Source organism: Rattus norvegicus, chromosome 1 (genome assembly GCF_036323735.1).
Source record: "Rattus norvegicus strain BN/NHsdMcwi chromosome 1, GRCr8, whole genome shotgun sequence".
Classification (NCBI taxonomy): Eukaryota; Metazoa; Chordata; class Mammalia; order Rodentia; family Muridae; genus Rattus; species Rattus norvegicus.
The window spans coordinates 247,135,983-247,148,518 of NC_086019.1; the positions used below are offsets into that span (position 1 = coordinate 247,135,983).

At 41.0% G+C, this 12,536-nt stretch overlaps 1 protein-coding gene across 2 annotated transcripts in view; it reads left to right on the forward strand.

The window, feature by feature from the left end:
- The first annotated feature begins 1,073 nt into the window (after positions 1-1,073).
- The window catches only part of LOC120098584 (cytochrome P450 2C7-like), a 266,275-nt gene continuing 254,812 nt past the window's right edge, over positions 1,074-12,536 (forward strand). Inside the window, exon 1 of one of the 2 annotated variants that reach the window (XM_039098189.2) lies at positions 1,074-1,385. In XM_039098189.2, coding sequence (XP_038954117.2) covers positions 1,149-1,385 — 237 coding nt within the window. In that variant the 5' untranslated portion in view covers positions 1,074-1,148. The remainder of the gene's footprint in view (positions 1,386-12,536) is intronic. The other variant, XM_063280345.1, reaches the window with a different exon arrangement.

Below are 12,536 nucleotides of genomic sequence, written 5' to 3' on the forward strand. Positions count from 1 at the left end.
GGGGATTTTAGAGTTATATAATATGATAACAACAAACTTCTTCTTTCTCTGCTGTAAATGATGAGAATAACCCTGACATTGGGCCACTGAAGTTCTGAACATTATAAAATAAATAAAGCTTTTTGACTCTAAGGTTAAAGAATATAATTATTAACTAGAGTCATGTTTATTTTTTGTGATAGTGGTTATCATCAATATATTTACATAATGAATAGTCAAGTAATTATGGACATAATAGTTCAGAATTGAGCTGTTGTTTATGTAGAAATGTCCTCCTTAGCCTCAGACATTTGAACACTAGGTACCCTGTTGGTACTGCTGTTTGGGAAGACTTAGCTGGTATCAGTTATTGTTATTTTCTCTGTACAGAATCATGCTTAACCAGTTTCATATGTGCAGTAGTGGAAAATGGAGAATCATGAAACTTTTCTTCAAGAATCTATAATAAAGTCAGGGTAATAAGCATGCTCGTTAGATATTCACAGTGGATTTTAAATTCTTCCAACTATGATCTGTGAGATACTGACAGTTCTTTTTGTTTCACCACCCTTAGAAAAAGAATAATGGTCTTTTATAATTGAGTAAAGATGTGTGACTGACATGTATGTTTTCTGTTCTTTGTTTTGTATTGGACAAGAGTAAAATAAGGAGCTATAAAGCATATGTTATTGAACAAAATCTGTTGGAATGTTTAGTATAGAAAATAAACATTTTAAGTATGCATGATCTTTGTGGTATGTAAATATATTTCTGGTTATTAGGGCAATGTAGCAGAAGAGCTGTCAGTTAGAGACCTGCCTATGTTATATAGTATGATTTTGTTAAAAATAAACATATTTCATTGAGTATATAAATATCATAAGTAATATATGACTTAAGTCATATATGGAGGAGTTTTCTTGAATCTTAAAATTAATATATTAATTCTGAAGAATTACCACACATTAGAAAATATTTGTTTACTTTTATTATCAGTAATTGGGCACCAATCCTTAGTATTAGCCAGAAATTCAAATGGGCACTGTATAAAGGTCAAAGTAAATGATATCTTATATTTATCTCTATCAAAGGGACAAAGATCACTTGATAGAGAGCAAGTGGGATTAAAGATTCCCTAATGGACTAATCAATGATGCTCAAAGAGGTGCATGTTGTTTCAGCATGTTATAAAATCTCTGTGCTGCCTGATCACAACTGCATCAGTAAGGAGGGTCTCCATGGATCTGGTCACTTTCCTGGTACTTACTCTCTCCTCTCTCATTCTCCTTTCACTCTGGAGACAGAGCTCTAGGAGAAGGAAGCTCCCTCCTGGCCCCACTCCTCTCCCAATTATTGGTAATTTCCTCCAGATAGATGTCAAGAACATCAGCCAATCCTTAACCAAGGTAAGTATTGTCTGTGATCCTGTAATAACTTGATAAGGAAGATAAATTAGAACTTCTTTTAAATGAAAATATAGTACTGAAGACAGTAATGTTATAAACAATCATAAAGTCATACCTCTCACCAAGTATTGTGTAGCTTATGCCTTTTATAACTGGCACTTGTCAGGAATTGAATAATGAGCAAGGTTTCATGTTGAAGAAAGTTAGGTCATGGCATTAATTTATTAATTATTTTAGTAACTCAAATCCTGACTGTAGCTTCTTCTTAGCTCTTCCTAATATTTGGTTGTGAGTTTCCATCTATTTCCAACTGCTGATTGTTGAAGCCTATCAGATGACAGTTATGCTAGTCTCATGTCTGTAAGTATAGCAGAATATCATTAATAGGGTCAAGGATAGGCTTTTTCTTAAGGAATGTCTCTCAAGTTGGGCCAGGCATTGTTTGGTAATTTCTTCAAATTTTGCTCCAGCTTTATCCATACACAACTTGTAGACATGAAAAATTGTGACTTGAAGGTTTTGTGGCTGGGATGGTGTCCCTGCCTGTCCACTAAAGTTTTGCCTGGTCTTAGCAGATGGCTATTTTAGCGTCTATATCCCCTACTGAAACAGTTATGGCTACAGTCACCCTCATAGATTACTGGAGTTTCTATTTTACTAGGTTCCTAGCTTGTTCAAGAAGGATTTTCTTTTCTTTTCTTTCCCTTCCTTCCTTCCTTCCTTCCTCCTTCATTCCTTCCTTCCTCCCTCCCTCCCTCCCTCCCCCTCTCTCTCTCTTTCTCTCTTTCTTTCTTTCTTTCTTTCTTTCTTTCTTTCTTTCTTTCTTTCTTTCTTCCTTTCTGTCTGTCTTTCAATACACACCACAGGGGATCAATGAGTTTGAGGCCCTTTCCATGTTCTCTCAGATAAATCATCTAAACTGACCCACGAGCCCAAGGCAAGAGAAGCAGTCATTAGAAGTCTGCCAACCAAAGATTAAAACAGGGGCAGAAGGAACACCCATTCAGAGCCCGCCCCACATGTGGCCCATACATATAGAGCCACCCAATTATACAAGATGGATGAAGCAAAGAAGTACAGGCCGACAGGAACCGGATGTAGACCTCTCCTGAGAGCAACAGCCAGAATACAGCAAATACATAGGTGAATGCCAGCAGCAAACCACTGAACTGAGAACGGTACCCCCATTGAAGGAATCAGAGAAAGGACTGGAAGAGCTTGAAGGGGCTCGCAACCTTACATGAACAACAATGCCAACCAACCAGAGCTTCCAGGGACTAAGCCACTACCCAAAGACTATACATGGACTGACCCTGGGCTCCAACCTCATAGGTAGCAATGAATAGCCTAGTAAGAGCACCAGTGGAAGGGGAAGCCCTTGGTCCTGCCAGACTGAACCCCCAGTGAACGTGATTGTTGGAAGGAGGGCAGTAATGGGGGGAGAATATGGAGGGGAACACCCATATAGAAAGGGACGGGGAGGAGTTAGGGGGATGGTGGCCCAGAACCGGGAAATGGAATAACAATAAAATGTAAATAAAAAATACCCAAATTAATAAAGATGGAAAATAAAAGAATACTTAAAAAAATATAAATGTTACCCCCTTTCCAGGTTTACTGTCCGTCAGCCCCCTAACCCCTCCTCCCTTTCTGTAAGAGTGTTCCCCTTCCCATCCATCTCCCCCTAACCTCTGTAAACAATCCCCTGAAGTGGGATTCCAACCTTGGCAGGACCAAGGGCTTGCCCTTCCATTGGTACCCCAACAAGGCTATTCACAGCTACATGTGTAGTTGGAGCCCAAGGTCAGTCCATGTATTGACTTTGGGTGGTGGTTTAATTCCTGGAAGTGCTGGTTGGCTGTCATTGTTATTCTTTTGGGGTCGCAAGCCCCTTCAGCTCTTTCAATTCTTTCTCTAATTCCTCCAACAGGGGTCCCATTCTCAGTTCAGTGGTTTGCAGCTAGCATTCGCCCCTGTATTTGACATGTTCCGTTGTGTCTCTTGGGAGAGATCTATATCTGGTTCCTGTCATCATTCACTTCTTTGCTTCATGCATCTTATCTGTTTTGCTGGATATATGTGTGTATATATATATATATATATATATATATATATATATATATATATATATGTATGTATATGGGCCCCATGTGGTACCGGCTCTGAATGGCCATTCCTTCAGTCTCTGCTCTAAATTTTGCCTCCATATCCCCTCCTATGGATATTTTTTATTTTCCCTTTTAAGAAGGAATGAAGCATCCACATTTTGTTCATCTTTCCTGAGTTTCATGTGATTCATGCATTGCATCTTGGGTAATTCGAGCATTTGGGCTAATATACACTTATCAATGAGTGAATACCATGTGTGTTTTTTGTGATTGGGATACTTCACTCAAAATGATATTTTCTAGTTCCTTTCATTTGCCTATGAATTTCATGAAGTCATTGTTTCCATAGCTCAGTAGTACTCTATAGTGAAGATGTAATACATTTTCTGTATCCATTCCTTGATTGAAGGGCATCTGGGTTCTCTCCAGCTTCTGGCTATTATAAATAAGGCTGCTATGAACATAGTGGAGCATGTGCCTTTGTTGTATGACAGAGCATCTTTTCTTTTGAATATATGCCCAGGAGAGGTATAGCTGGGTCCTCAGGTAGTGCAATGTCCAATTTTCTAAGGATCCTCCAGACTGATTTCCAGAGAGGTTGTACTAGTTAGAAATCCCACCAACAATGGAGAAGTGTTCCTCTTTCTCCACATCCTCATCAGCATCTGCTGGTGGCTGAGTTTTAGATTTTACCTTTCTGACTGATTTGAGGTGGAATCTCAGGGTTGTTTTGATTTGCATTTCCCTGATGACTAAGGATGTTTAACATTTCTTTAGGAGCTTAGCAGCCATTTCATATTCTTTAACTGTGAATTCTTTGTTTAGCGCTGTACCCCATTTCTTTTTTTTTTTATTAACTTGAGTATTTCTTGTATACATTTCGAGTGTTATTCCCTTTCCCGGTTTCCGGGCAAACATCCCCCTCCCCCCTCCCCTTCCTTATGGGTGTTCCCCTCCCAACACTCCCCCCATTGCCGCCCTCCCCCCATAGACTAGTTCACTGGGGGTTCAGTCTTAGCAGGACCCAGGGCTTCCCCTTCCACTGGTGCTCTTACTAGGATATTCATTGCTACCTATGGGGTCAGAGTCCAGGGTCAGTCCATGTATAGTCTTTAGGTAGTGGCTTAGTCCCTGGAATATCTGGTTGCTTGGCATTGTTGTACTTTTGGGGTCTCGAGCCCCTTCAAGCTCTTCCAGTTCTTTCTCTCATTCCTTCAATAGGGGACCTATTCTCAGTTCAGTGGTTTGCTGCTGGCATTCGCCTCTGTATGTGCTGTATTCTGGCTGTGTCTCTCAGGAGAGATCTACATCCGGCTCCTGTCAGTCTGCACTTCTTTGCTTCATCCATCTTGTCTAATTGGGTGGCTGTATATGTATGGGCCACATGTGGGGCAGGCTCTGAATGGGTGTTCCTTCAGTCTCTGTTTTAATCTTTGCCTCTCCCTTCCCTGCCAAGGGTATTCTTATTCCTCATTTAAAGAAGGAGTGAAGCATTCACATTTTGATCATCCGTCTTGAGTTTCGTTTGTTCTAGGGATCTAGGGCAATTCAAGCATTTGGGCTAATAGCCACTTATCAATGAGTGCATACCATGTATGTCTTTCTGTGATTGGGTTAGCTCACTCAGGATGATATTTTCCAGTTCCAACCATTTGCCTACGAATTTCATAAACTCGTTGTTTTTGATAGCTGAGTAATATTCCATTGTGTAGATGTACCACATTTTCTGTATCCATTCCTCTGTTGAAGGGCATCTGGGTTCTTTCCATTTTCTGGCTATTATAAATAAGGCTGCGATGAACATACTGGAGCACGTGTCTCTTTTATATGTTGAGGCATCTTTTGGGTATATGCCCAAGAGAGGTATAGCTGGATCCTCAGGCAGTTCAATGTCCAATTTTTTGAGGAACCTCCAGACTGATTTCCAGAATGGTTTTACCAGTCTGCAATCCCACCAACAATGGAGGAGTGTTCTTCTTTCTCCACATCCTCGCCAGCATCTGCTGTCACCTGAGTTTTTGATCTTAGCAATTCTCACTGGTGTGAGGTGAAATCTCAGGGTTGTTTTGATTTGCATTTCCCTTATGACTAAAGATGTTGAACATTTCTTTAGGTGTTTCTCAGCCATTCGGCATTCCTCAGCTGTGAATTCTTTGTTTAGCTCTGAACCCCATTTTTTAATAGGGTTATTTGTTTCCCTGCGGTCTAACTTCTTGAGTTCTTTGTATATTTTGGATATAAGGCCTCTATCTGTTGTAGGATTGGTAAAGATCTTTTCCCAATCTGTTGGTTGCCGTTTTGTCCTAACCACAGTGTCCTTTGCCTTACAGAAGCTTTGCAGTTTTATGAGTTCCCATTTGTCGATTCTTGATCTTAGAGCATAAGCCATTGGTGTTTTGTTCAGGAAATTTTTTCCAGTGCCCATGTGTTCCAGATGCTTCCCTAGCTTTTCTTCTATTAGTTTGAGTGTGTCTGGTTTGATGTGGAAGTCCTTGATCCACTTAGACTTAAGCTTTGTACAGGGTGATAAGCATGGATCGATCTGCATTCTTCTACATGTTGACCTCCAGTAAAACCAGCACCATTTGCTGAAAATGCTATCTTTTTTCCATTGGATGGTTTTGGCTCCTTTGTCAAAAATCAAGTGACCATAGGTGTGTGGGTTCATTTCTGTGTCTTCAATTCTATTCCATTGGTCTATCTGTCTGTCTCTGTACCAATACCATGCAGTTTTTATCAATATTGCTCTGTAATACTGCTTGAGTTCAGGGATAGTGATTCCCCCTGAAGTCCTTTTATTGTTGAGGATAGCTTTAGCTATCCTGGGTTTTTTGTTATTCCAGATGAATTTGCAAATTGTTCTGTCTAACTCTTTGAAGAATTGGATTGGTATTTTGATGGGGATTGCATTGAATCTGTAGATTGCTTTTGGTAAAATGGCCATTTTTACTATATTAATCCTGCCAATCCATGAGCATGGGAGAACTTTCCATCTTCTGAGGTCTTCTTCAATTTCTTTCCTCAGTGTCTTGAAGTTCTTATTGTACAGATCTTTTACTTGCTTGGTTAAAGTCACACCGAGGTACTTTATATTATTTGGGTCTATTATGAAGGGTGTCGTTTCCCTAATTTCTTTCTCGGCTTGTTTCTCTTTCGTATAGAGGAAGGCAACTGATTTATTTGAGTTAATTTTATACCCAGCCACTTTGCTGAAGTTGTTTATCAGCTTTAGTAGTTCTCTGGTGGAACTTTTGGGATCACTTAAATATACTATCATGCCATCTGCAAATAGTGATATTTTGACCTCTTCTTTTCCGATCTGTATCCCCTTGATCTCCTTTTGTTGTCTGATTGCTCTGGCTAGAACTTCAAGAACTATATTGAATAAGTAGGGAGAGAGTGGGCAGCCTTGTCAAGTCCCTGATTTTAGTGGCATTGCTTCAAGTTTCTCTCCATTTAGTTTAATGTTAGCAACTGGTTTGCTGTATATGGCTTTTACTATGTTCAGGTATGGGCCTTGAATTCCTATTCTTTCCAGGACTTTTATCATGAAGGGCTGTTTAATTTTGTCAAATGCTTTCTCAGCATCTAATGAAATGATCATGTTTTTCTGTTCTTTCAGTTTGTTTATATAATGGATCAACTTGATGGTTTTCCGTATATTAAACCATCCCTGCATGCCTGGGATGAAGCCTACTTGATCATGGTGGATGATTGTTTTGATGTGCTCTTGAATTCGGTTTGCCAGAATTTTATTGAGTATTTTTGCGTCGATATTCATAAGGGAAATTGGTCTGAAGTTCTCTTTCTTTGTTGTGTCTTTGTGTGGTTTAGGTATAAGAGTAATTGTGGCTTCGTAGAAGGAATTCAGTAGGGCTCCATCTGTTTCAATTTTGTGGAATAGTTTGGATAATATTGGTATGAGGTCTTCTATGAAGGTTTGATAGAATTCTGCACTAAACCCGTCTGGACCTGGGCTCTTTTTGGTTGGGAGACCTTTAATGACTGCTTCTATTTCCTTAGGAGTTATGGGGTTGTTTAACTGGTTTATCTGTTCCTGATTTAACTTCGATACTTGGTATCTGTCTAGGAAATTGTCCATTTCCTGAAGATTTTCAAATTTTGTTGAATATAGGTTTTTATAGTAAGATCTGATGATTTTTTGAATTTCCTCTGAATCTGTAGTTATGTCTCCCTTTTCATTTCTGATTTTGTTAATTTGGACGCACTCTCTGTGTCCTCTCGTTAGTCTGGCTAAGGGTTTATCTATCTTGTTGATTTTCTCAAAGAACCAACTTTTGGTTCTGTTGATTCTTTCTATGGTCCTTTTTGTTTCTACTTGGTTGATTTCAGCTCTGAGTTTGATTATTTCCTGCCTTCTACTCCTCCTGGGTGTATTTGCTTCTTTTTGTTCTAGAGCTTTTAGGTGTGCTGTCAAGCTGCTGACATATGCTCTTTCCTGTTTCTTTCTGCAGGCACTCAGCGCTATGAGTTTTCCTCTTAGCACAGCTTTCATTGTGTCCCATAAGTTTGAGTATGTTGTATCTTCCTTTTCATTAAATTCTAAAAAGTTTTTAATATCTTTCTTTATTTCTTCCTTGACCATGTTATCATTGAGTAGAGCGTTGTTCAATTTCCACGTATATGTGGGCATTCTTCCCTTATTGTTATTGAAGACCAGTTTTAGGCCGTGGTGGCCGATAGCACGCATGGGATTATTTCTATCTTTCTGTACCTGTTGAGGCCCGTTTTTTGACCAATTATATGGTCAATTTTGGAGAAAGTACCATGAGGAGCTGAGAAGAAGGTATATCCTTTTGCTTTAGGATAGAATGTTCTATAAATATCCGTTAAGTCCATTTGGCTCATGACTTCTCTTAGTCTGTCGACATCACTGTTTAATTTCTGTTTCCATGATCTGTCCATTGATGAGAGTGGGGTGTTGAAATCTCCCATTTTTATTGTGTGAGGTGCAATGTGTGTTTTGAGCTTTAGTAAGGTTTCTTTTACGTATGTAGGTGCCCTTGTATTTGGGGCATAGATATTTAGGATTGAGAGTTCATCTTGGTGGATTTTTCCTTTGATGAATATGAAGTGTCCTTCCTTATCTTTTTTGATCACTTTTAGTTGGAAATTGATTTTATTTGATATTAGAATGGCTACTCCAGCTTGCTTCTTCTGACCATTTGCTTGGAAAGTTGTTTTCCAGTCTTTCACTCTGAGGTAGTGTCTGTCTTTGTCTCTGAGGTGTGTTTCCTGTAGGCAGCAGAATGCAGGGTCCTCGTTGCGTATCCAGTTTGTTAATCTATGTCTTTTTATTGGGGAGTTGAGGCCATTGATATTGAGAGATATTAAGGAATAGTGATTATTGTTTCCCTTTATATTCATATTTGGATGTGAGGTTATGTTTGTGTGCTTTCATTCTCTTTGTTTTGTTGCCAAGACGATTAGTTTCTTGCTTCTTCTAGGATATAGCTTGCCTCCTTATGTTGGGCTTTACCATTTATTATCCTATGTAGTGCTGGATTTGTGGAAAGATATTGTGTAAATTTGGTTTTGTCATGGAATATCTTGGTTTCTCCATCAATGTTAATTGAGAGTTTTGCTGGATACAGTAACCTGGGCTGGCATTTGTGTTATTTTAGGGTCTGTATGACATCAGTCCAGGATCTTCTGGCCTTCATAGTTTCTGGCGAGGAGTCTGGTGTGATTCTGATAGGTCTCCCTTTATATGTTACTTGACCTTTTTCCCTTACTGCTTTTAATATTCTTTCTTTATTTTGTGCGTTTGGTGTTTTGACAATTATGTGACGGGAGGTGTTTCTTTTCTGGTCCAATCTATTTGGAGTTCTGTAGGCTTCTTGTATGTCTATGGGTATCTCTTTTTTTAGGTTAGGGAAGTTTTCTTCTATGATTTTGTTGAAGATATTTACTGGTCCTTTGAGCTGGGAGTCTTCACTCTCTTCTATACCTATTATCCTTAGGTTTGATCTTCTCATTGAGTCCGGGATTTCCTGTATGTTTTGGACCAGTAGCTTTTTCCGCTTTACATTATCTTTGACAGTTGAGTCAATGATTTCTATGGAATCTTCTGCTCCTGAGATTCTCTCTTCCATCTCTTGTATTCTGTTGGTGAAGCTTGTATCTACAGCTCCTTGTCTCTTCTTTTGGTTTTCTATATCCAGGGTTGTTTCCATGTGTTCTTTCTTGATTGCTTCTATTTCCATTTTTAATTCCTTCAACTGTTTGATTGTGTTTTCCTGGAATTCTTTCAGGGATTTTTGTGTCTCCTCTCTATGGGCTTCTACTTGTTTATTTATGTTTTCCTGGAATTCTTTCAGGGATTTTTGCGATTCTTTCTGGCATTTTTGCGATTCCTCTCTGTAGGCTTCTACTTGTTCTCTAAGGGAGTTCTTCATGTCTTTCTTGAAGTCCTCCAGCATCATGATCAAATATGATTTTGAACCTAGGTCTTGCTTTTCTGGTGTGTTTGGATATTCCGTGTTTGCTTTGGTGGGAGAATTGGGCTCCGATGATGCCATGTAGTCTTGGTTTCTGTTGCTTGTGTTCCTGCGCTTGCCTCTTGCCATCAGATTATCTCTAGTGTTACTTTGTTCTGCTATTTCTGACAGTGGCTAGACTGTCCTATAAGCCTGTGTGTCAGGAGTGCTGTAGACCTGTTTTCCTCTCTTTCAGTCAGTTATGGGGACAGAGTTTTCTGCTTTCGGGCGTGTAGTTTTTCCTCTTTACAGGTCTTCAGCTGTTCCTGTGGGCCTGTGTCTTGAGTTCACCAGGCAGCTTTCTTGCAGCAGAAAATTTGGTCTTACCTGTGGTCCTGAGGCTCAAGTTCGCTCGTGGGGTGCTGCCCAGGGGCTCTCTGCAGCGGCAACAACCAGGAAGACCTGTGCCGCCCCTTCCGGGAGCTTCAGTGCACCAGGGTTCCAGATGGTCTTTGGCTTTTTCCTCTGGCGTCCGAGATGTGTGTGCAGGGAGCAGTCTCTTCTGGTTTCCCAGGCTTGTCTGCCTCTCTGAAGGTTTAGCTCTCCCTCCCACGGGATTTGGGTGCAGAGAACTGTTTATCCAGTCTGTTTCTTTCAGGTTCTGGTGGTGTCTCAGGCAGGGGTCCTGCCGCTCCTGGGCCCTCCCCCACGGGAGCCCAGAGGCCTTATACAGTTTCCTCTTGGGACAGGGATGTGGGCAGGGGTGAGCAGTGTTGGTGGTCTCTTCTGCTCTGCAGCCTCAGGAGTGCCCACCTGACCAGGCGGTTGGGTCTCTCTCTCACGGGGTCTGGGAGCAGAGAGCTGCTGCGGGCCGGGATCCGCGGGTGTGGGACTTCCGGTAAACACAGAACTTGCCTGGTCCTAGAGAAATTCTGCTTCCGTGTGTCCCAAGCTCATTGGCAGCTTTCTTGCAGCAGAAAATTTGGTCTTACCTATGGTCCCGAGGCTCAAGTTCGCTCGTGGGGTGCTGCCCAGGGGCTCTCTGCAGCGGCAGCAACCAGGAAGCCCTGTGCCGCCCCTTCCGGGAGCTTCAGTGCACCAGGGTTCCAGATGGTCTTTGGCTTTTTCCTCTGGCGTCCGAGATGTGTGTGCAGGGAGCAGTCTCTTCTGGTTTCCCAGGCTTGTCTGCCTCTCTGAAGGTTTGTACCCCATTTCTTAATGGTGTTATTTGGCTCTCTGGATTCTAACATCTTGAGTTTTTGTATATTTTGGATATTAGCCTTCCATCGGATGTACAAGTGTTAAAGATATTTTCCAAATCTGTTGGTTACCGTTTGTTCTAATGACAGTGTTCTTTGCCTTACGGAAGCTTTGCAGTTTTTTGAGTTTCCATTTGTCAATTCTTGATATTAGATTATAAGCCATTGGTGCTCTGTTCAGGAAAGTTTCCCCAGTGCCCATGTGTTCAAGACTCTTCCCTACTTTTTCTATTACTTTGAATGTATCTGGTCAGATGGGGAGAGAGTACTCTCCTCTTGTTTCTCAGAGTATATAGCTCCCCCCACTGCAAGTGATTTGGGTATAGGGAACGGTTTGACTGGTTCAGTTCAGATCTGGGCACAGATCTGGATCTTGGGGCTCCTGCAGCTGACTGCTGCTATATATATTTTTTTAACTTTTTGAAACTTAATTTTTATTTTAAATCTTTTTTTTATTAACTTGAGTATTTCTTATATACAATTCGAGTGTTATTCCCTTTCCCGGTTTCCGGGCAAACATCCCCCTCCCCCCTCCCCTTTCTTATTGGTGTTCCCCTCCCCATCCTCCCCCCATTGCCGCCCTCCCCTCAACAACCTAGTTCACTGGGGGTTCAGTCTTAGCAGGACCCAGGGCTTCCCCTTCCACTGGTGCTCTTACTAGGATATTCCTTGCTACCTATGAGGTCAGAGTACAGGGTCAGTCCATGTATAGTCTTTAGGTAGTGGCTTAGTCCCTGGAATATCTGGTTGCTTGGCAAGGTTGTTCATAAGGGGTCTCAAGCCCCATTCAAGCTCTTCCAGTTCTTTCTCTGATTGCTTCAACGGGGGTCCTATTCTCAGTTCAGTGGTTTGCTGCTGGCATTCGCCTTTGTGATTGCTGTATTCTGGCTGTGTCTCTCAGGAGCGATATACATCTGGCTCCTATCGGCCTGCACTTCTTTGCTTCATCCATCTTGTCTAATTGGATGGCTGTATATGTATGGGCCACATGTGGGGCAGGCTCTAAATGGGTGTTCCTTCTGTGTCTGTTTTAATCTTTGCCTCTCTATTCCCTGCCAAGGGTATTCTTGTTCCTCCTTTTAAAGAAGGAGTGAAGCATTCACATTTTGATCATCTGTCCTGAGTTTCATTTGTTCTAGGCATCTAGGGTAATTCAAGCATTTGGGCTAATAGTCGCTTATCAATGAGTGCATACCATGTGTGTTTTTCTGTGATTGGGTTACCTCACTCAGGATGATATTTTCCAGTTCCAAACATTTGCCTACGAATTTCATAAAGTCATTGTTTTTGATAGCTGAGTAATATTCCATTGTGTAGATGTACCACATTTTCTGTATCCATTCC